The sequence below is a fragment of the Phyllopteryx taeniolatus genome, chromosome 14, assembly GCF_024500385.1.
Source record: "Phyllopteryx taeniolatus isolate TA_2022b chromosome 14, UOR_Ptae_1.2, whole genome shotgun sequence".
Classification (NCBI taxonomy): Eukaryota; Metazoa; Chordata; class Actinopteri; order Syngnathiformes; family Syngnathidae; genus Phyllopteryx; species Phyllopteryx taeniolatus.
Genome location: NC_084515.1, coordinates 9,935,165 through 9,960,097, shown reverse-complemented (window position 1 = coordinate 9,960,097; position 24,933 = coordinate 9,935,165). Strand labels below are relative to the sequence as shown.

The window sequence follows — 24,933 nt, the reverse complement described above, 5'->3', positions numbered from 1 at the left end:
CACTTCCTTCCATTACCACCCACAACCTGCCCATGTAGTCCTATTATTGATTGTTGTGAGAGGTGCCTGATGTAGTGTGGAAGTGTCTGCTTTGTGAGGTACAATTGGCAAAGGGGTCTGTGCTACATTATTCTGTATGTAGCTCTAATAACTTGGTACTGTGCGCGTCTGTAACAAAACTAAAATTGTGATACTCTAAGACAAACCCGTTTCCTTTGAGATGGCTTAATTGCGACATGACCACAACTGTTTGTGCCTCCAATCCAGACAAGCTTGCAGTGCTACCAAATTTAATCCAATTTCAAATTAAAAAGAGCCTGAATTTAAGCAATAACTTGGCCTTGAGTGCCATGTCATGAGGCTAGAGTGAGTGTAACTGTTGCTACCCCTAATTAGTTCAACTCCATGAATGGGAGACCAGAAAGCATAGCTAGTAAGACAAAACCCCTGTAATTGAACACCCTCCACTCATGGTCAGCAATATGGCAGCATTCAACAAATCCTGTAGTTGACAATTTGCTGTAAATGCTTAAGAACATGTTAATGCACCTTTTCAAAAGACACCCTGTCAAAGTCTGTGTGGAAGAAACCCTTTTGAGACAAGTATTTTGGAGTAACTTATTGCTTGTGACTTTAAGACACAATCCTTTAATCCATTAAAATGTTATCCACAGGGGCTTTCAGTGTGTGCCACAAATTTATGAGCAGCTCCTTCAGCTCTGGTCAGCAACTCGCAAAAGTTCCTGGGGGGTGTTTGGAGGGCTGGCCTTGGCAGTGAGGCTTGTTTTGTCCTTCGCTGTGATAAATCATTACTTATCTTTTCAGTACTTGGAACATGACCAGTCGATTTCCCGGGCGCCTGTTTACTTTCATAGCAAATGAATACGAATGTAAGGCTTTTGGTTACAATTCACTAGAAGCTATAATGCGCTCACTAAGTGCATAATAAATCTGTTTGGCTTTTGTGTTGCAGAGCACGTGAGTGGGACATGCTGAGAGCAAGGCACTTCGCTGTGGACTCTTATGATGATGCATCAGTGACTCGTCTTCAATACATCCTGCCTCTTCTGCCAGCTCTTTTTTTATCACTCATAACGATGTTTTTCCACCAATACAAAATGTTGGCTCTCCTCACCGTGTGTTCTTTTCTTGGCACGCACTCCATCCAGCGATGCAGACCTGCTCTTTGTCCGGACGACCAGGACTGCTGTCCCCGAGGAAACTCTACCGCCTGTTGCGACTCTTTGGAGGAAACTACCTACTACCACGTCGCCATGGTGACTCGGAAACTTTCCGGCGTTCTCATCATGCTCCTTCTCTTCGCTTTGGGATACCTGGTCCAGTGTGTGTTGTGTTCCCGATCTAGACCTGTTAACCCGGATCATGGTGCACACCCGGCTGTCACGACGTCTCAGGAGCTTCTGGTGGAGAGCTCCACGCCGGACAGCCTCCTGGAAGGCAGAACCACGGCTCATCTGCCTACATATGAACAATGCAAGCATCTACCCACTTATGAGGAGACTGTGCGGTATGGACAACCTCAGTCCTCTGCAGGACAAACTACATGACAAGGACCAATCTCTTTAACAAAAACTTAAATTGACATATGTACTTCTAAGGAATATGCTCAACAAGAAAACGCTCTGAGGTACCACTGATGCTGCATAAGTAGCTGACCTTAATGGCTTTTGCTAATGTTGATAAATAATTCACCCATACCTGATAGCAGAGCTGGAAAACTAAAAATAACTATGCATTCTGTCTTTTAGTGCTCTAAAATCACAGGTGAAACCCTTAATGAATGTCTCATAAGTTGCGTTATTGGTACACTAGCGCTGCTTTATTTATTTTTGATTACTTTCAGAAGTAGCAATTAACTTTATAGCAGGCCAGTGTGGAGAATTGCACTGCATCATACTGATATTCTCTCCTGTTGCTAAACAAGGCATAGTGGCATTTCTACATCACTAAGTACAACCCAATAACAAAACAAATATTCCAATTTGACAATCAAAAATGGGATTTTTGTATTTATAAAGACAGAATCAAACCAACCTCAGTCGCTGTCCCCATGACAAAGATGAATTTCATTATTAGTAACACTTTTTGTAGGACAAATAATTTGAACTCATGAACTTGAAACATTAATTTTATTCACATTAAGCCATATACGTTGTTCTCTTCAACATTTCTCAAAATGACAAAACAATGCATAGATGTCCACCACAGAAATGTAAATCGAACTAAACATACATTTCATAGAATGTGCAGTATGCCCATTTATTACTGTAATTTCAGGAATGAATAGTGCTGAACTGTATTTGCCTACAGTGTCTTTCAGCAAAACAAGGATCACGTTACAGTCAAGTGATGTCAGCGGTGACTTATTACAGCCACTCTGTAGCCACTCAATTTAATGCCAGCTCATTGTTTGGTCCACCTGACATACACACAATAAGGTATATATATATTTTTTTATTTTTACTTTCACTGATTTTTGCCAGTGTGACAAAGGAAATGTAAAAGATAAGTTTGGTCTGTCAAACAAGTTCAACATTCATCACAGAAATGTTTGTGACAAAAGGAATCGGCTTCTGTATGTTTTATATAATTACTAACAAATAACTGAATAATAATGAATATACTATTAAATTAATTATATTAAATAATTGAATGTAGAAAATGAAAATATAACTACCAAAATGTATCCCACCAGATGGTTTCTGGACTTTCACATGCCTGTCAGTTCACTAACTTGGTTCTCAACTCTTTGACAAAAGTATACGATGTTCTGGGCTCAAACAATGTGGATAATTTTTTTTTTTTTTACAATACATCCAATGTATTATCTGGTACACATTCACCCCTGAATTTCTATACACACTGCTAGTCATTGGGGGGGTGGGTGCAGAAGTTTACAAAAGGTTGTCTCAGCATTAAAAAGTGATATCTAAACACTTTTTCATTATCATTCATCATTTCATATAACTAAACATTTTGATAATTTGGTCATGTTTTGGTCAAACATTCAAATGAAATGTATTTACTAGTCTTTCCATGATCAGAATTTTTGGGGCCTATCAGCGAGTTTAAAAAACTGATCCGATCACAAGATGCAGGAATGTGTCTATTTAAATGACCTGTTCTTTTACTGTATATACCTGTGTACTTAATTGCTCAAAAAATTATATTTACAATAAATGTATCTTTGTTCCTCTATTTATACCAGTGAGGCATAGTGAGAGACAGAACAAATGAATGGTCTTCTATTAGATGGCAGGAAGTAAATACAGTAATTAACGTCTCCGCTTTTTGCGACATTTTTGTTTGTTGGTGTGCCGTGAGATTTTTCAATTGTAAAATATGTTCCTTGGCTCCATAGAGGTTGGAAATCACTGCTCCAGTCAGATCGTGTATTCTAATCAGTCAGGTCGAAACAACATTACATGACAGAAATAATGGAATTAAATTATTTTTAATTAAATGACTTCTCCCACACCGAAAATTTAGAGCATGATTCGACAGAATGGCGGCATGTTTACGCACAACCGTTCGTGCTACCACTCACTTGCTAGGCTACATAACATTTTATTGCCTGCTTCTGAGCCGTATCGTATTAAAAGTACGTGAACATACCTCAAGCAAGCCTTAAAAGAACATCCTCTCCTCTCCTGAGCACCGGTGACCACCAACACACGTTTTACCCCATTTTAATAATAATATAGTCGGCGCGATCCACTCTTGTTGTCGTCGTCACGGTAACGAGTGTATCCGGTCGCATTTGAGTTGACAAGATAATGCCAAATGATCGTAAAAAAACGGGATGCGGTGGTATCGGAATACAAGATTTTATTGCAGTAGTCTGACAGTGCAATCTTCCATCCATCCATCCATTTTCTGAGCCGCTTCTCCTCACAAGGGTCGCGGGAGTGCTGGAGCCTAACCCAGCTATCTTCGGGCAGCAGGCGGGGTACTTTTGGATTCAAATATACTGTGCACGATGGCGACGCGGAGTAAATGTCTTTTGCGGAGCCGATCAATGACGTCATTGATCGGATCGGCGAATTATGACATTACAGCTGATCAGCATAAAATGCTAATTATCGGCCGATACCGATAAGGCCGATAAAATCGGTGTAAAGTCTAGTATTTACTATATTGTATGTCCAAAACTGATGTTCCTTACATGATTAAAGTGTTAAGATTCAATACTACAGTCCATTTTTAGTCTAGTACTAAAAGGTTTTGATTGGCGTATTTACAATTTGTTGGAAACATTCCCGCAATTCAAATGAGGTTGCTTACAAAATAGTGTACGTTTTTTCCATTATGGGACTAATTGGTAACTTTTTGAAACCAAAATTCAAATGAAATGTTTACAATATGATACCAGTCTTCTTTATAGGAATTTATATCGGAAGATTGCAAAACCTCAGTCCATTATTTGTGTACAGTGTCTGTAGCTGATTGAAACGGTACGCAAGTATTGATGTATGTTTTTCAGATTTCAAAACAGCCTTTTTTCAGGTCTTGGACTAAAAAGTATCTACCTTTGGTTGAAACACTGACACTATTGCTTACTAAATGTTAGTACACATTTTCATTACAGAACGCTTGCCAAATTTTCTAAGCTAAAATTCAAATGAAATTTACCAAAATATTGTATCAGTGATCCTTGAAGGACCGAAGTGTTGATTATAAGATTTCCCGTTTACAAGTTCTGATTTATGTTTTGGTTGAAACATTGCCACGCTTAAAATTAAGTTGCAAACAAAATAGTGTACATTTGCATTATGGGACCAACTAGGGTTCAATCTCCAGCCCCCGCCTGTGTGGAGTTTGCATGTTCTCCCCGTGCCTGTGTGGGTTTTCTCCGGGCACTCCGGTTTCCTCCCACATCCCAAAAACATGCATTAATTGGAGACTCTAAATTGCCCGTAGGTGTGACTGTGAGTGCGAATGGTTGTTTGTTTGTATGTGCCCTGGGATTGGCTGGCAACCTGTTCAGGATGTACCCCGCCTCCTGCCCGATGACAGCTGGGATAGGCTCCAGCACGCCCGCGACCCTAGTGAGGAGAAGCGCCTCAGAAAATGGATGGATGGATGTATTTTCCACAATACAGTATCAGTGATTTTATAGAAAAATTTCAAAACTTGTTTATTACAACTACTGTACTGTAATTGCATGTTTTGAGGGAAACATTTCAAAACTAAAGACCATTTTTTTAAAACTGTAGTACTATTTTAAATTACAATATTTGTTTTGGCTTAAACATTGCCACAGTTCAAGTCGTTTCTTAGCAGTGCCATCTTATTAAATGACACTTTTTTGTTTCGTTTTTTTTTGTGGTTATTCCCAAGTGTTGGGGAAACAAATCCAATCAAAATCCACACTCAACGCCTCACAGACTTGGCTTTGATGTAACTCACTGTGCCCTTAATGTTCTCCTTGACGTGGGCTGCGGATTCCGACGGCAGTTTGATCGTGTGGCTGACCATCTTGAGAGCTTCCTCCAGGCCGAAGCCCGTGGACGCGGAGCACGGCTGGACGCACCAGTCCCTCTCGGCGCAAATCCTCTTCAGGTTGAAGTAGTCTTTGACTTCGCTCACGGTCATGGCGCCGTCCACGTCCTGCTTGTTGGCGAGCACGACGAGCGGACGGCCGCGGAGCTGCTCGCTCCTCAGGGCGTTCTCCAGCTCCCGTTTGGCCTCCTGCGCCCTGCCCCTGTCCGCGCTGTCCACCACAAAGACGACGGCAGCGGTGTCCTGGTAGAAGCTACGCCAATGGCGTCGCATTTCCACCTGGCCGCCAACGTCCCACACGGTCAGAGCCAAGTTCTTCTTCTTCTTCCTCACGTCGATCATTTCCACGTTGAAGCCGATGGTGGGAACCGTGCCGACGAGCTTGTTGTGTTTCAGCTTGTACAAGATGGTCGACTTTCCCGCGTTGTCCAGACCCAGGAGGAGGACCCGGACCTCTGGTTGTGTGGAGCCTCGCTGCCCCATTCAGGTCATACAAGTACGGCCAGGTACTCACACAGTCTGAATTAGGTGTTTTGTTTTTTTTTTTTTCCCCTTTGTGGGTGTTCACGTTTTACCTGCTCACATGTCGTTTAAGGTGTGTTCTGGATCTGGCGTCATATCCTGTAGAGCGTCTGAGTGTTGTAATAATTTTAATAGATGAACCATTAGCTGAGCTACAGGGACAAAGGAGACTAAGGATTTGAACCACGTGGGCACCATCTAGGAGAAGGTCGTGGTGTTGTAAACGGGGAGCGTATTCAGTCATTTCATCCTCCACGTCTGCAAATAATTTTATCATCAACTGAAAAGTAGGCTTTACACGATCAGGATTTTTTGGGACCGATCAGCGCGTTTAAAACGATCACCGATCCGATCACAAGATGGAGCAATGTGTCGATTTAAATCACTTGTTCATTTACTGTACATACTTGTGTACTGTATACTGAGTATCTTCAAAAGTCATCTCCAGTCAGGTCATGTATTCTAATCAGTCAGGTCAAACCAACCTTACAACATGACAGAAATAATGAAAGAAAGAAATAAAGCACTGTTAGAAGCTAACTTAGTGTAATTAAAGTACTTTATTGTAATGAAATTACTTCACACACACCGAAACTTTAGAGAATGATTCGGCAGAAGGCCCACATTGTTTACGTACAATTGTTAGTGGTAGCACAAGCTTGCTAAGCTACATAACGTTTTTTTGCCTGCTTGCGAGCCATATCATATTAAAAGTATGTGAACATACCTCAAGGAATCCTTAAATGAAAGTCCTCTCCCAGCGCTAGATAAGATAAAGCCCAGTGATCGTAAAAGGCGGGATGCAGTCGTATCGGAATACAAGAATTTATTGCAGTAGTCTGACAGTGCAATCCTGAAAGACCAAATTTGTCCAGCCATTACGTGTTGTCTGTCTCAGTCGTGTTGTCTGTCCCACACCGCCAACGTTTAAAAAAAAAATTGCTTTATTTGCGGTCAGATATTTACAGTACTACGTCAAGACACTCAACAAGGCTAAAAAATAAAGTAGCTTTTGGATTCAAATATACTGTACCCAAATATCTGTGCCCATGCAATTCCCTGTGTTTGCCACAGACACTGACACCATGGAGGAAAAAGGGGTGGTTATCCAAACACTTTCAGATAAGGAAATGATAGAATTTTAACTATACTATGACTCATTGATACGTACGGTAGATTATTTTTTTTAGTGGTACCTTGACTTGTGAGTGTGCCAATTTATGAGTTGTCTGAGTTACAAGCCGTTGCTCGATTTTTATTGTATTTTTTATTTTGTTTTGCTTTGTGTTGAGATATGCTGCCACGTTTGCTTCAATTAGTGCGCTAGAAGATGGCGAGAGTTGTGTGGCAGTGCACTCTGTGGTTTCTTCAGCATGACAAGGCGCCTGCTGACAATGCCTCAGCATCCGACAGTTTCTGGCCGAGAAGAACATTGCCGTGCTGGAGCGACCTCCCGACTCACCCATGTAAATCTTTTTCATCTTCTTTCCCTGACTCGCTTGAACTCGAAGAGGGTCATCAAGGGGACTCGTTTTCGCCAGGTGAACAATGTAAAGATATCTGTGATGACTGAGTTGTGGAGGTTCCTAGGAGAATCCTTCCAGAAGTGTATGAAGCCTGCGAATTTGTGTTATACTCCAGGGGAATTACTTCCTAGGGGAAAACTTGTAGTTTGAAGTTTGGATGTGAAATATATCGTTTTTGACACCAGTCCTGGAACTTTTCTGAGACACCTTGTGGACTAGCAGCGGTTCGCTGTTCATGAATTCACCTATTTGCATTTTTTTTTTCTTGTGGAACCTATCCTCAGCTATTTGCAGAGAAACTTGCCTGTTTGTGATTTCTGCACTTTAAGAAACTAAATATGCCACAAGATGACACCAAAGCCCTGCCTAAATAGTAATGCAGTACGGTTGGTTTGAGAAAGTATGTTGAAGTGATAGATCTGGAGTAAGAGACAAGCTTTGTATATTTGGGAGGAGTTATGTTTAGCTGGGTTGCTACGGAGAGTTTTTGCCACTTGTGGATGTAGACACACTTTTTTTTTTCTAAACAAACTATAAGCCGTTTAGTTCAAGGTTAATGCAAGAGGAATTGGAGGACATTTGGGTAGGGGTCAATTGCTCTTGTTTTCTTCGCTATTCGCGGCAGGGCTCGTTGCTATCAGTTTATTGTACACGTTTTCAGTTCTCGCTGTGCTTGCGTGGGTTTTCTCTGGGTACTCTGCCTCTCACATTCCGAAAACATGGATGGTTACGAAATTAGTATTGAAGTCCTAGATTTAGCCCAATAGTTCCCAAAGAGACCTATGTAAAAAACATAATATAAAAAAAAAAACAACTAGAATTGTGATTCTAAAGTGCAAACAATAAACTCTAACTAAACATATAACAGCCAAGCCATGAGTGATTTCAACCACATCATTACAGCTGTATGCAAAGAATAGAAACAACAATCAAGGGATTATCTCTTAAGCAGTGTCTAAAAATATAAACAGGAGCTTTATTGTTAAATAAACATGTCAAGGGCCAAAGTGTTGTAATAAAATGTCTACAGCTTTATTGGTTGTGGAACAAAACTGACATCATGTGCACACAACATTAAACAATCAACTTAGAAAAGAAGTATAACCTGATTGTACTAAAGCCATCCTAAATCATCACTTGACTGGTTTGACTTATGACCAGTTTCAAAACAAGCTAAATAGGCGTGTAGTGACGTGGCCAGGAAATAAATACCATTTCCCCGTCCAACTTCCACGCCCTTAAGCACACCACAATTTAGAACACTTCACAGGCTCATTCAACTGTAAAAAAAGATGAATGAATGAATCACAGCTTAAATGTTTCAAACAGTTCACATTCTTCAAACCAGCCGTATTCAAGTTACTTCTGGCAAGAAAATGAAATTGGGCTCATTTGACCCTTTGCCAGACACTTTTTGAACAACTTGCTATTTCTTAATCAACCCATATATCCCTGTCAGGCCATCACACAACCCAGTCACCATCATACAGCGAAGTGAGGTAAACATATATAAAAAGACATAAAAATGCCACAGATGATAAATAAATAAATGAACACTGTAGCTCTCCTTAGTTTCTCCCTTTTTTTTTATTCTAGCCCATTCCATTCGTATAAATGCCATATAAAGGGTACTGTACTCTTATTAATGATTCCCAAGAACACAGCTGGAGTCTGCATGTAAACAAATGCTTGTTTTCTTCATGTGATCCACTACTTCGCTTCCTCTTGGCCTCACGTCCCCCCCCAATGAAGTTCAGCATTCGCTACATGAATGTCTCACTTGACTAAATCAATAAACAGCATCGATCCACTCAGACAATCATAATGGATCTGCTGCACGTCGGGGGTGCCATATCCAAAGGCCAACACGATTGGATTTGTGTTGTTCCTCAATTGATTGGGTTGAATAATTCCTTTAATGTTGTATCTGGGGTCAGGTTCTAGTCCATTGCTCTCTGGGCTTCACCCACACTCCGCCGGTCGGGTTGTCCATGACGTACACCAGCCCCGTGGCGTCCCGGCGGCCATGGCTCCGAGGTGAGCGGCCTACGGGTCTCTCTGGTGGTGGCCGCTGCGCACGCTGGCGACTGACCGACCTCTGGATCCACACGACCTGGTCTTGAGAATAAGCTGCGTTCGCCTTGTGAGACAAATCCACTGTGGCCAAACGCTGGAAAATCACACGCGCTTCCGGTGGAGATTTGGAACCTTGCTGACCCATTTTTGATGCAAAATCTCCTCAAAACTCCAGAAGTTTAACTCTCATGTGCCCCTGTGCGCCTTATTTAACCAGTCCCCCCTTTGCGTCTTTGATGCGTTTATCAAAGTGTTCCCGTTCAGCAGTAATGTAATGTATTTGTGGTCACCAAACACTCACTCACTGCGGTCACATCCAGACTATTCTGAGTGCGTCCACCTGGCACAGGCCATCACTTGGACGTTCAGAGTCGCACAGAAAAGAGTTGGGTTTCACTGCTGTGTGCCATGTTGACATTGTTACAATATTAGCCAGGCACAGTCATTGAAGTGATGTCACCACTGTTCTTATTGATGGAACGGCAATACTCCCAACTAAAGGCTGAGTCCACCTTCCACATGCTCGACTGTAATACTATTTTATCCAGGTCAGTTCAGTTCCCACAGCTGCGACATAAGTTAAATATAATGTTGGAACGCCTTGTAGTTAGTTCATCACTACCCAACGCAGTAGCAGTCATAAGAAAAATTCATATTGACATTTTAAATGGGCCTGCTACCTGTTGCTAATCTGTAATCCGCTTTTGTGAAAGATATATGGCTAGTTGGGCTTTCCTTGTCGAACCATTTTCAACGTTGGTCTCAATCCTACCTACTATTTTGAAAGGGAATAGCTCAAATTCTAAAAGTTGGTATGCTAACAGATAGCAAAATGTCATCCCGAGTGCCAAAAGCACAAAGGCCGATCGATAAGAATGCAACATTGTGCCCTATGGTCAGGTACTATTTGTGAAAGAGATTAGCTCAAATGCTAACAGTTTTTATTCTAACATATTTCTATATAATAACCTGACTATAAGAAGCGCTGAGGCAGATCGATAAGGATTTAACATTGTGCCCATTGTCCAGGTACTATGTTGAAAGGAAATATCTCAAATGCTAACATGCTAATAATTTGTATACCAACATAATGCAAGATATCACATAAAACACAAAGGCAGATCAATGAGGATTTCACATTGTACCGTGTGGTCAGGTACTATTGTGGAAAAAGAATGGCTCAAATGCTAACATATAGCTAGATATAGCAACCTGAGTAGAGAAGGCGCTGAGGCGGATCGATAAGAATTTTACATTTTGGCTTGAAACGGAATAGCTAAAATTGTAAAATTTCACAGTTAATATGATAAAATACACCTATAGCAAAATAATCTACTGAGTATAGTAAACTGGAAGGCAGAGGGTTAAGGAATTAACATTGTCCTCTTTGGGCCCTTACTATTTTGATAAAGAACGGTTCAAATGCAAACATGCTAACATGCTATTTCCTATGCTAACTTATTTGCTAGAAGGCATCTAGCAGACAAAAGCAGATCAGGATTTTTACATTGTGGTCAGGTGCTATTTTGAAAGGATATAAGACAAACATTACGCATTATGAGCATTTGTGAGTTAAGTGTTTATGGTTTTATAATAACAGTTTTATATAGCTTATTTTTTGTGACTGATTGCATGTCGGCAGGATCCAATAATTGCAAGAGCCGAATGCGGTCAATGGGATGTATGGTTGCCCCCAACCCTTCTTGAAATGATGAGGTCCAGAGTGATGTGATGAGTATGTTTTATTGTAAAACAGAAGAACAAAAACAATATGTATATACAGTACACAGATTTGGCAATCTGCTTGACACCAAAAAACAAATAAATAAGGCATATAAGGTACTATATGTTTAAAATTAAAATAAACGCTTCAACTTCTTTCACAAAGAAGCCACTTTTAAAGGGAATTTGGTCGGATTTGGCATAAAAACCTTTAAAAAACACCTTTGACATTACAGCAAAATAAAGACAATGCAATGGAATATGCATGCAGTAATGCTACCTTTTGTTTGTGGAATGGTGCTCAACAGATCATACAATATCCGACTAGAACACAGTCCAGCGAGAACACATAATTCATTAAAATGAAAACTGTAGCTTTTGCTTGAAATGTATCGCTTCTGACAACACTGGCCGTACATTATATTGCTTCAGGGGCTTCTCGCCTTACTTTGCACTGTACGGCTGCTGCAGCTGTACTGCAGTCCAACACCATGTCTCATCATTCAGATTCTTACGGCAGCTGCCACTTTTGTTCTTGAGTTTCAGAGACACATAAGGACCGGTAATATACCACATCAGATACTATCCATTCAAATCATTTTGCTTCATTGAAGAAGTGTTATGTCAGTAAATAAAAGTGCATTTTAAGTGTGTACAGTGGTGCCTTGAGATGCGAGTGACCCGAGTTTTTTTTGTAGATACAGGCTGTAATTCATATGATTTAAATTTTTTAAATTATTATTATTATTTTGCTTTGACTTGCATGCAAACATTTGAGATACGAACGCTGTATGGTGGCAGTGAACTCAACTCGCATAACAATAAGCAGCAGTTTGGGAGATAGTGGGAGATAGTGAGAGAGTGGGAGATAGTGAGAGATATCTACACCGCTTATCTATGCTGGAGCCGATGCCAGCTAACTGCGGGCAGGAGGCGGGGTACACACTGAACTGGTTGCCAGCCAATCGCAGGGCACATAGAAACAAACAAGCATTCGCACTCATATTCATACCTACGGACAATTTAGGGTCTTAAATTAACCCACCGCGCATGTTTTGGGATGTGGGAGGAAAACGGAGTACCCAAAGAAAACCCCCGTAGGCACGGGGAGAACATGCAAACTCCACACAGGTGGGGCCGGGACTTGAACCCCGGTCCTCAGAACTGTGAGGCAGATGTGCTAACCAGTCGTCCACCGTGCCGCGTGATTAGAGATAGTGAACAATTATTCAAAAAAGCTTCAAGCCTTTTATTGCCACCCCAGTTGAAATTTACTATCAAACTATAAATCAAGGCGGCACGGTGGCCGACTGGTTAGAGCGTCAGCCTCACAGTTCTGAGGTGCGGGGTTCAATCCCCGTCCCCGCCTGTGTGGAGTTTGCATGTTCTCCCCGTGCCTGCGTGGGTTTTCTCCGGGCACTCCGGTTTCCTCCCACATCCCAAAAACATGCATTAATTGGAGACTCTAAATTGCCCGTAGGCATGACTGTGAGTGCGAATGGTTGTTTGTTTCGATGTGCCCTGCGATTGGCTGGCAACCAGTTCAGGGTGTACCCCGCCTCCTGCCCGATGACAGCTGGGATAGGCTCCAGCATGCCCGCGACCCTAGTGAGGAGAAGCGGCTCAGAAAATGGATGGATGGACTATAAATCAAACAAAGAGAATACATATTTAAAAAGACCACATAGCTCCATTTAGCTTAATGCTAACAAACAGTAACAAACAGTGAAAAACGCCATAGACGGGATAACGAATGGCGCTGGTGTCGAGGTGTTATAACCCTTATGCTGGGCTTACACCTAACGGGATAACGAATGGCGCAGGTCTTGAGGTGTTATAACCCTTAGGCTGGGCTTACACCTAACGATTTTCACAGTCACAGACTAAAAACTGAAAGTCAGAAGAACATTTGAGGAGTTTTACTGGAGTCACAGCGTGGTACCGTCATCTTGATCCTTTAGTATAAGGTAGTACTCAGCTGTTTTAGATCAGTCTTTTCCTAGTCTTGGCTTTACGACAACATCAGACGTCTTTTTATATTATTAGTTTAACCAAATACCAATAGATGAGCTCTAAAAAAAGAAAGGAAACAGGAAACTTTGCAAACAAAGGGCTGGTCTTAAATCTCAGTCTGAGACGAAAATCTCTACAACTTGTCTTTAGATGTGAGCCTTTGTGAGATGATAGTTTTCTAAGTCTTTCCAAATATTTTGTAAGTCTTCTGATGTAAAGGTAGCATTAAATAGCAACACACACAGGCACAAAATATAACAATACTCACAGGCGTTTTTTAAAATCTTCTGCGAAGAACGACTGTTACTGCGGCCTGCTGAGGAGTGACCGTCTCCATGCATATCCGTATGTCTGCCCTCTACTGCCAGGCGGCCAAGGTGCGCATACCCTAAGTAGCAGAACTATGTCTATTGAATTGAAGTACAAAATGTGGCAAAAACTGATTGTTTACATTCTATTTAAAATTATGTAAATAATGTTTATTTTTGTGCGGAACGGTGGACGACTGTTCTGAGGACCGAATAACGGATTAAACGCTTATCTCAAGGCACCACTGTATTATGAAGTTGAATAAGGTTCTGTCATATTTCGGGAGGACTGACAAATTCTTCCAGATCTGCAATGTTAAAATCAAACTTTATTTCCTCATATAGTGGCCAGAGGTGTTTTTTTTTTTTTTTTTAACTCAACTGTAGAGTAGCAGGCATATTTTAAAGGGCTCCCTTTATTTGTAGAAATCCAGTTTCATCATAATATTATGTTTTTATAGTAGTATAGTATATAAAATATTGTCTTACAAGTGTCTACAGTATGTTCTCCTCGTGTTACTTTCCTTGCACATCCCCAAAACATGCTTTTTAGGTTAATCGGAGACTCTAAATTGCCCAGAGATGTGAGTGTAAATGGTGTTTGTCCATATGTAATCTGAGAATGACTGGCGACCAGTCCAGGGTGTACCCCACATCTCACCTAGAGTCTGCTAGGGTTGGCTCCAGCTCACCCGTGACCCTAATGAGGACAAGCGCTATAGAAAATGGATGGATGGATGGATGGATGGTTTTACACGGCCTCCATCAATCATTGGAGTCACTTTTAGTTTGACTGAATGATGTTAGTGTGGATGTAATACATCACTTGCTTTTTCCAGAGAGGCATTCTCTTCCTGTCATGTTAATTTGAAGAGACTAATCTTTACACTCCAAGAACTTCAGCTTTACAGATTCCCCGTCTGCTCTGCAGGTGGTGTGTGTTTAGGCATAGTAAAGGACAGCCACCTACTTTTAATATCTGAAGGGGTAAAAGCAGGTGTCTGTTTGATGCACAGCACTTATTTGTTCAATTCCATGTTTAACTTGGGCAAAGGGTCTATTGGGAAAGATGCCACTATTTGAGGAAATGGGAACTATTTTTTTTGAATGCAGAAAGAAGAAGGCTGGTGTTTTTCCACACATTACAATTAGGCACTGACCGTAGTCTCTTCTGAAGAAGCTCCTGTGGGGGCTGCATCAGTAATGGACAGTAAACTGTAATACTTGAATACATGCTGGTACTTTCTCTTGGGCAATTATTAATAGTATTCAGGCTCCCTTGTCTTAATTTTGTGTGTTTGATTCATATAGTTGTACACTTAGCCAGTACTCATGATCTATCTTGTCTCTGTCCTCCTGTAGTATTTTACATGATGGGTAAAATCCCATGCAGTCCACTTGCCCTAGTCCGCCGCCTTGCTGCTCCCCCCTGCCCTGCTTTTGAACTTGACCACCATAACGGTGATGTTGTCTGGGCAACCTCGGTAGAAGGACTGCAGGACGATGCTTTTGGCGCCAAAGTGCGGCTCGTCCAGGCGCTCGCGGACAAAGCGCACCGCCTCCTCGTTGCTGAAGGCGTCCCACAGGCCGTCGGACGCCAGGATCATGAACTCCGGCTGCAGTTTGTCCAGGTCGAACGTCATGATATCCGGGTCGGGGATGACCACATTTAGGTTCTTTAACGGGTAGTCGCCCAGAGAGCGGGACATGGCCAGAATTCCTTGAACTCTCCAAGAGCCGTTAAAACTGATGAAGCCTCCTATGGAAGGGTTAAAAGATGCTGTGTCAGAACACACCAGGAGGTGGTATCCAAGCACTGAAAATGTTTTCCTCCAGTGATTCCCAAAGAGATCATAAGGTATGCTGCTGAAAATTCCAATATTACATTATATCCAATTTTACTTAATTGGTCTGAAAATATTTTATACAAATAATATCTATGTATGCCAGGCAGTATGAAAAGCCATTTTTATCATAGATTTGATATCAAGCTTAAGGCCTGTGTACTAGTACGTGCTTTATCCTCACTAGTAAGACAATTCCGCGCACTAGTAGAATGACTGTGGCGCATGAACGGAACAAGTTACTATTAATCTTTTTTCCACGGATGCATGACATTTCTGCACACTAGTATGACAACTACAGGATACAAGTGAGGCAAAAATGTTGTTCATCTATATCGATACCGGCAACATATACAAGTGACAGGCAGAACAAGTAAAATGCAGAACAAGTAAAATGCTATTTCTCTAGATGGCAGAAGGCTCCATTACCCTGTGTACCCACCTAGTAAAAATAGCTTTATGTTCAAATTAACAGGTCTGGATTTCATACCAACTAAGTCAATTTGTGATTAAATTGAGAATACGCTATGTAAAGTATGCATTTTGTGATGTTTTTGTTCGGTGTTGTGCCGTGACATTTTTCTAATGTAAAATATGTGCCTTGGCTCAAGTTTGGGAAACAGCACATTCATCATGGTGACTATTCTAATAGTTTTCCTCTTATCTTACCCGCCCTCTTGATCCTCTTGCGCTCCTTGAGCTGATACGGTTTATGGTCGTGGGACAGTGCGACGGCGTTGCCGTCTTTGTCGCACAGGACACCGCGGGAGTCGCCGACGTTGGCCACTGTTAGTTCCCTGTCTGACAGCAGTGCCACCAGACACGTGGTACCTGGACAAGACACGTTTGAAAAGGACAAAAAAAGGCTGAAGGGACATACAGTACTATTTCTTCAGTAGAGATACATTAGCTATTGGCAGTGTACACCAAATTCTAAACTCAAACATATACAGGTAGCTGACAAGGATGATTGAATTGGATAAGGCACATTCCCATATTGTTGACTTACAAAGGGACATTGCTAACTACTGGCATGAAATACTTATTGTAGCATTTACAGTATTGTTTTGCAGGAACTGCTGTTTGCTCTTGTGTAAACATACCCTTGAATTGAGTGCATTGATTTACAGCTAATGCTAAGTACCTTGATTTTCCTTCATCAATCTCCTTCCTCAATCTTCCCATCTAATTGTACGCACTATGTTAAGTGTTTTGTTCACTTGCGTAAAACCTCACAATAACCTAACCAGCTAGCCTGGTTGAAGTTCGAGGACCACTTTCAAGCGGCGGCCAGACTGTTATGTTAAAGCCAAAAAGGTACGCAGGGCTGCATCGAGTGTTGTTGGAGGGAAAGATTCACTTTGGCTTCTAATAAGTGGCACATAAGTGATTCCTCGGTGAAGTTGTCGACGCAGTGGGGCTGCATTTTGTTTGGTGATGTGTCCATGTGCCACATACACAAAGTGCAGTGTATAAAGTGCTGTCTCCGTGAGTGAAAATGCTTTCACTGTCATGCGTTTTTTTTAATTCAGTGGTTGAGATAGGTCAAATGTTGTTTTGGTAAAAATCAATGAAACAATGGTAACATTATAGCAAAGCTTTCAAGAACATTTCTTCTAACTTGTGCATTACTGATATATAAAATGGTCCTCAAACCTTTTTTTTAGTAATCCTGTTCTAATCCTTAAGTGATTTATATGTTGTGCTCAATCTTTTCAATTGCAGACTGCAGGACAAAGCTTCCTCTATACTGACCCGCTTCATCGTGGTTGGCAGACAGCCTGTCCAGCATCTCTCGGTCCACGCTCAGGATTCGCTGCTCCAGTATGCCGGCGTACGACGGAGCGCCCTCCTTCTTTTCTCGCTCCAACGCCTGCAGCTGCTGCCTCAAGGCTTCAGGCAGGTGGGCCTTCACAAAGTCTGCTGCAGCCTGGGGAAAAGGTGAGTGGGGTTAAGCAGATGTTATGTCACAAATCAGATTCCGTTACTTTCCCGCAGTTTCTCCATTTCTGAAGCTTTACTTAGAATAAATAATGTAAAGGCTCTTATCATTTATCATTTAATTTTACAGTCACTTATATTGAACCCTCCTGTTGAATTATTAAGCAAGCTCCATCCTGCCTGCGGTCCACTTGCTCTCTCCCTCATATTGCTTGCCATAATTATGGAGAAGCATAATAGTCGTAATGGCCTGAGTCAATACATAGTTTATACTTCTGATCCAAATAAGTGTTAATTCTTTTTTATTTTTATTTATTTATTTATTTTTTACAGGGGAAGATCTGCATCATATTTAGGTATAGTGTGCTGTAATACCCAAATATGTTTTATTTTATTGTATATACAATATACAATGAAGTATTTTATTATATATACTACATACAGTAGCTACGGTGTAACATCCAAAGTGGGGAAAAAAAACAAATTTGGAATTTAACCATATGTATCAGTGAAAATGTCTCAAAAGTGTTCTTTTATGTGCAAACACCACAGAAGAGAAGGATACCACTACCAGTGATGGCAAAGAGGAACATTTTTAGTAATGAAAATGGAGCTTCTTTGTCTGACAGGTATCTTCATAAGGTTTTGCCTTGTTTTAAATTGATTTAGCTTTTGTAATTTTAAGAATGTTAAAAATGTTATTGGGCAAATGTGTGAAGAGTTAATCACTCTTTTTATGGTTTAAGCCTGGACCAACCTAATTTACTTCACACTATTTTGTTTAGTATTTTTCACATAACAAAAAAGTTTTGTGTGGCACTTCTGGCCGGTTTTACAGTTAGAGGAACCTTACAAGAGAAATTTCACACTTTTATTTCTCCTTAAGAGGTAGACATATATAGTCAGTAAAGGAATGCTAAATGGCTAACAAGATAGTCATCCAAAAATTGACTGTGTGCGAGCCATTTACTTAAATTTTAAGTTTGATAAATGACTGCATCATGTTGACATCAGTATTAATAATTATTTCAAAGACCCAGAAATCTGAGAAATTTGGTTTGAGAGCACCCAACATAGCCTGATCAATAAATATAACACAGACATAGAATGAAAATAATGAAAAGAAGTTAAAGACAGGAAGGAAAGCACATCTTGAGGGAGAAAACCAGAAACGTTCTGCTTGGGTAGAGGTTAAATATTTGTCTTTAGAACAGGAATAGACAGGGAATCCGTTGAGTAAACACAGATTTCCATTCTCCAAGACTGCTGAGAGCCACAGGAAATGAAAGACTGATACAAGATGTGGAACGAGAGGGCGTCAAGTTCTCTGGTGGCTCTGCAGCAGGAGGATTGCTTTAAAAAAATATTAATTTAAGTTTTCATCCACCCGAAAATTCTTGAGGAAATTAAATCCTTAAGCTTGCCTTACATTTATTGGGCCAAAGCTCTGGAAATTGTAGTCTAACCATTTCATAATAGACTAAACAGAATAGAATATGGAGTTGTATTCAGAATAATACATGTGCATTTTAAAAAAGTAGAAACGTAGTAATAGCTTTTATTTCAATACAGGCAAATGCATTGGGAACACTACACATTCTATTACAAATCAAAACTTGACAAAAAATTCCATTTGTTATTCCTGAACTGAAGGTGAAGAAACATTTATATAAGGCTGTTTATATGTATAAAAAATTATATATATATATATAAAAATGGGTATATAGCAGAATGTGCTCTAATGTCTGTCATATAGTGTGAGCCACATCTGAATAACGTGTGCGCCCGTGTTTAATAAACGGTTAACTTTTGCTGAAGTGTCGCTGTTATTTGGACCACACACACCGGCACAGCACCGAGCATGGCGGTGACATATTGGATGAGCCCGCCACCTGTCTGCAGTGTCCAGAAGCCTCTCGTCGCGGCCTGGAAAATCCCAGCGACGATTCAGTGGAATATATTCCAGCCACTGCAGGCTTTAAAGGGAAGCTAACCCCCAGAATTTTTTGCAAGAATGCATTGAAGGTCCCAGCGCGAGTGAAAACAGGATATTCTGATTAATATTGCATTTATAGAATAAGAATTAAACAGAATAATTCATCAATCTTCATCCGTCGCAGGGGGCCGCCATGTCCGGCAATATCACCCTCTGCTGTTCAGCGAAATTAACGCCACAACTATTCTCGCGCTACTTCTGCTATATGTGGAACATCACATGACCAAATCTGGAAAACAGGTTACAGACTCACTGTGTATGCTGCAATAAGTACAATAACGACAGGTTGAAGACATGATGGTTTGAATTCGAGCATGCTAAAACTTTGTTCAAACCATCATATCACCATCCGTCGTCATGCTAGTTATCGCGCAGCATACACAGGGAGTCCGCTAACGGGTTTGGTCACGTGACGTTCTGCATATAGGAGAAGCAATGCGTGAGAGCAGTCGTGACATTAGTTTCGGTCGACCGCAGAGGGTGATATTGACCAACATGCCAGCCCCCTTGGATCAGACCACAAGACAAATTTGGTCTTTCCTGATTGCACTATATCAGACTCCTGCCATAAAATCTTGCCGTATCTCGGGCAGACAGTGTCAACGTTACACGACATGTATTCCGATACTAACGCATCCCGTCTTTTACGATCACTGGGCTTTATCTTGTCAAATCAAACACTGTCGGAGAGGCGGAACCAGAAAACGTGACCGGATACAGTCGTCACCATGGCGACGACAACAATGTACCGTGCCAACGTATAGTGTGTGTGTGTGTGTGTGTGTGTGGGGGGGGGTGACAAAATGAGGAAAAATGTGTGGTGGTCGTCACCGGTGCTCAGTAGAGGACGTTCATTCAAGGATTGCTTGAGGTGTGTTCACGTGTTTATTTTTTTTTTTTTATATGATACGGCTAGCAAGCAGGCAACAAAATGTTATTCAGCGTAGCAAGCTAGTGCTAGCACTAACGGTGGTACGTAAACATGCCAGCGTTTTGTCGAATCATGCGCTAAAGCGTCTGTTAACATTGGATTGTGCGCATGAATAAATGTTGACAACGGCGAGCAAGTATGTTGACAATGGCAAGCACGGGGGCCGAAGCGCCGGTCACAATATGCAATCCTATTGGTCGAGAGAGTTGCGCTGTCGGAGCGTTGTTGTTGCTATATTACAGTACACGGAAGATATCCAGAAAAATCTAACACGCTAGACTTTTCTTTTCGGCATCGTAGGGCCAAATCGCTGATCGTGTATCAAGTCACACTACAAGTTTTGTCGTTCGCGACAAAATATGTTGGGCCCATCAAGGAAATCGGCTGCGATAGCTAATGGGGGCAATATTGGGGCTTGATTGGAGATTGATTAATTATTCTGTTTAACCGTGTTTTGACAAGTGCTGATACACACAACGTATTCTTGCAAAAAAAAAGTTGGGGTTTAGTTACCCCTTTAAGAGGATATACAGTATTTTTGCGCCTCAAACATAGGGATGTATAGGCGTCCTTTTTGCTGGGTATGGGGCCACTCACTTATTGCGACAAATAACTCATTAAATATGCGAATTGTTTGGGTATCCCCTCACTCACACGCTCATCCTATAGCCGTTTATCATTTACATAGCCACTCCCACCACACTTCAGTTGTACAGCCGGGTTCACGACCCTTGACCTGCATGCTTCTTCTCCTGTTCTTATCCCGTCCTATCTTGTCCTGTCCTTCCTTCACAAGGTTTAGCACTACTGCCCCATACAACATTCATATCTAATGTGTCATTGTTTTAGATGTATAAGGATCTACTTTCCTCATCTTGTTTACAGTTAGTGCTTTGTCTTTTGTATTCTTTTCTCACTCCCTTCTAAAAACTTTGTTCTGTTCGACTTTTTTTTTTTTTTTTTTTTTGTCCTGTTCGGCTGTTAGGTCAAGCAGAATAGAAAATCTGTATCCCTTTTATGCCGAAACAGTTTTACTGTGTCACAGTGGAGTTTTTAAGCTTCTGCTGTGGTATTATAATTGAGGTATATTGAGAATCAGTTGATCACTCGAACAGAACAAAGTTTCCTGAAGGGAGAAAGAAACAAAGACACAGCACTAATTGTAAACAGAATGAGTGAAGTAAATCATTAAATTATCTACAACAATGAAACATTAAATATGAGTGTTGCATGGGGCTGTAGTGCTACACACTGTGAGGGAAGGACAGGACAAGATAGAACAGGACAAGGACAGGAGAAGAAGCATGCAGGACCAGGGTCGTGAACCTGGCTGTACAACTGAAGTGTGGTGGCATTAATTATGTAAATTATAAAACTGTACAGGACGAGAGTATAAGTGAGGGGATACACAAGCGATTTGCATATTAATGAGTTATTTGTTGCAATAAGGGGTCTGTGGCTGCAGATACATGCAAGTGAATTAATACCGTTTTACATGCACAAAGACTGACAGAAGTGTCCTGTAATTGCTGTGGCCGCACCGTGGCGGCTGAGGACCCAATCAATTGAGGGGCGGGATCAGGCCCAGAGGTCCACCGAGAGCAGCCCGGCGGACGGGACACGTCCCACACCGAGGGACCCAGCGGCGGCCCGACAACCGGCCACCCAGCCCACTTTACTGTTTTTATATTATTCTTTGGTGATGTGCTGTGAATATTTTTTCCTAAAGTTTAAAATGTGCACCTTGGCTCAATAGAGGTTTTGATCAGTGTCACCAAACACTGCTCGAACAGACTGGTGGACCTTGGAGGGTCTGTGGTATTATTTGGCAAATATATTAGGACCTCTGGGGGATTGGGGGACACTGGTGACAGATGGCTACACAAGGATACCCAGTCTGATGAAATCCACTGACCCTTGAAGACACAGGGAGTGTAATGAAGACAAAACACACACACACTTTCTTTGTGATAGCGCCAGCAGAAGGGGGGTGCACACAAAGAAACTATGCAGTACTAAGCACGGGAACTGCTCTGTTTGACAAAAGGGGAGACACATGGTTACTACTACTATATAAATAGTGAGTAACACTAATGTCATTAAAGCCAACTGTCACATTAGTGCACAATGTAATCAAATAACATGCAACATTGTCATAGTGTGTGTTTCCTGTCTGCATCCAGTGATGGTGAGCCTGTATTTTGGGGTCCAGATGAGACCAAATGACGCATTCAGGTGCAACAGGGAGGCCCGGGCCGCTTACCTCCCCGCCGTGCCCGTCAAAGATGCCGAAGATGGACGGGTGGCTCTTGTTGGCGATGTCGGTGAGCACCTCGTAGCGGTCCTCCATGTGGTCCCTTCTGCCTTGTATGGAGTACACGGCCACGTTGTCGCTCTTGAACTCCCAGGTCTTGGAGAACTCGGCGTCCAGCACGCTGAGGCCTCCCAGCCGGTCGTTGTGCATCATCTCGGCCACTTTGCCCTTCACCATCTTCACGGCGTCGCGGCTCGACTTGACGATGGTCTTCACCTCGTCCGTGTGGAAGAAGTAGCTCCACAGCGCCAGGCTGATGCACAGCAGGAACAACGTCTCCGGCCTCAAGAGAAAATAGCGCATGATCCGACCAAGAAGAGACAAGAGCGTCATCGTGTCTCCTATCATCACACGCCGCCCAAAGCACTGTTCACGCCATGAACGGGGAGCATTGAACGCACCACCACCGCTTCGACCGAGAGGCCTGCGGAGCTTCTGCGGCCGCGAGTACCGCACACCGGGCGGCTAGGACACAGGCGCCGGGGCCACCCTCATTCGCTTCGTCCTTAATTCAGCAGCGAAACGACTCCCGACTTGAGCCTGACGTCTCGCGGTCCATCTCAGGAGGGGGACGCGGAAGTTGCTGGTGGTCGACCCACCCCGGATGAGAGCGACGCGGGGGAGGGCCGGGGGCCGGAAATGCCTGCCTCCTTTCAGTTGGATTGTCTCCTTTTAATAGCGCACCCCGAATCAGTTCGGCATTTAACACACACGAACCTCAAATTCTACAATGTACAAGGGCAAACTAATACGGCAATAATACACACGTATCATGAGACGCGTTTGTTTTGGAAAATCTACAGCGGATGTTACGACATGCACTCGTTTACCTTGTCGACGAGGATGTAAGTGCACAGACGCGGCACAGTTGAACAAAGATGCTATAAAAACGATGAGATGCATCACTTCGTTGTGCTCTCATCAAGGCTGGGGCGTTAATGCGCAAGGCTCTCGGATGTGTCGCTCGCCTCGTATTTTGTTCACGAGGTTTCGAATTTCCATGGGAAAATTGGATCAAGGAACAAGGAGGAGTACTGTATTAGGGTCACACTGGAAAGAAAAATAAATGTTACACCATGAGATTAGAGTTGTAGGCTAATTTTACGACAATAAAGTTGTAACGTTTAAAGAAGAAAGATGTTTTTAAAAATGTTTTAGGTCAAAGTCAAAATCCTATATTAATTAAGTCTAATCATATACTCTGTGATATTAAAGTACATTTTAAAAACAAAGGTGGAGGTCGAGGTGAAAGTCGTAATATTACATAATATATGCATGTTTTGTATGCAAAGTGCTGTAAAGATCAACTTTTCATTGATTGATAAAGTCGTATATTTTTTACACAAAAAGTTGTGACGTGAATAAAGTTGTGTATTTTCAAGGTTAAATCACAATATAAAAAAAGGTTTAAAGTATTTTTAGGTAAAGATGGATAGTCTTTCGATTGAAGTAATATTACGTGAATAATTTATATTTTTGAGAAGTCATATTACGTGAATAAAATGGTATATTTTGAAGGCTCAAGTCGTAATAGATGAATAAAGTTGCATATTTTCAACATTAAATAAATAAGCTTTTATATTTTCGAGGTAGGAATTAATATATTTTCAAAATAAAAGATTTTTCAGGGTTCAAGTCATAATATTACATGAATAAAATGTTATATATTTTTTGCTTTTTTAAAAAAAACCTATAATTTTGAGAATAGCGTTGTATATTTTAGAGATAAAGGTCTATATTCGAGATTAAAGAAAGTTGTATATTTTCAAGACTGAAGTGCAGGTAATATGTGAAAAAAAGTTGTATATTTTGTAGAATAGTCATACATTTTTAAATAATTGGAAATTAGATGTCTTCTTTTACCTACGTACGGCGTGAGTCATATATATATATATATATAATTTTTTTTTTTCCCTTCATGTCCGTGCATGTAAGTAGTGAAATGTCCAATCACTTAATGTTTTCTGTCATTGATTTGTTATCAGGTGCTTGAGTTGTACTATTGGGGTAATGTAAGGCAATGGAGGATGACTCAGTTCAAAGCCATGGTGTGCACCTTTCCATCAGAAGGTAACATGCAACCCACTCTTCAATATACTTCTTGAGTGCACCTTGTTGATCTGGTGAAAATTCGAACCCCCAAACCTCAGAACTGTGAGACGCACGTACTAACCATAAGTGCAATGTACAATATAAACAATAACATTGATATTATAC

General features: G+C 41.5%; 2 protein-coding genes across 2 annotated transcripts; both read right to left on the bottom strand.

The window, feature by feature from the left end:
• Positions 1-2,133: 2,133 nt before the first annotated feature.
• Positions 2,134-6,100, bottom strand: arl14 (ADP-ribosylation factor-like 14). The gene has a single exon (XM_061796582.1). The coding sequence runs from the start codon at positions 6,004-6,006 to the stop codon at positions 5,395-5,397; it is 612 nt and encodes a 203-aa protein (XP_061652566.1). The 5' UTR covers positions 6,007-6,100; the 3' UTR covers positions 2,134-5,394.
• Positions 6,101-11,371: 5,271 nt separating this feature from the next.
• On the bottom strand, positions 11,372-23,552 carry ppm1la (protein phosphatase, Mg2+/Mn2+ dependent, 1La). Its single transcript, XM_061796581.1, has 4 exons — positions 22,666-23,552; positions 17,290-17,464; positions 16,204-16,365; positions 11,372-15,449 (listed from the first exon to the last, which is right to left on the bottom strand). The coding sequence occupies exons 1-4, from the start codon at positions 23,062-23,064 to the stop codon at positions 15,094-15,096; spliced, it is 1,092 nt and encodes a 363-aa protein (XP_061652565.1). The 5' UTR covers positions 23,065-23,552; the 3' UTR covers positions 11,372-15,093.
• Between the last annotated feature and the right edge of the window lie 1,381 nt (positions 23,553-24,933).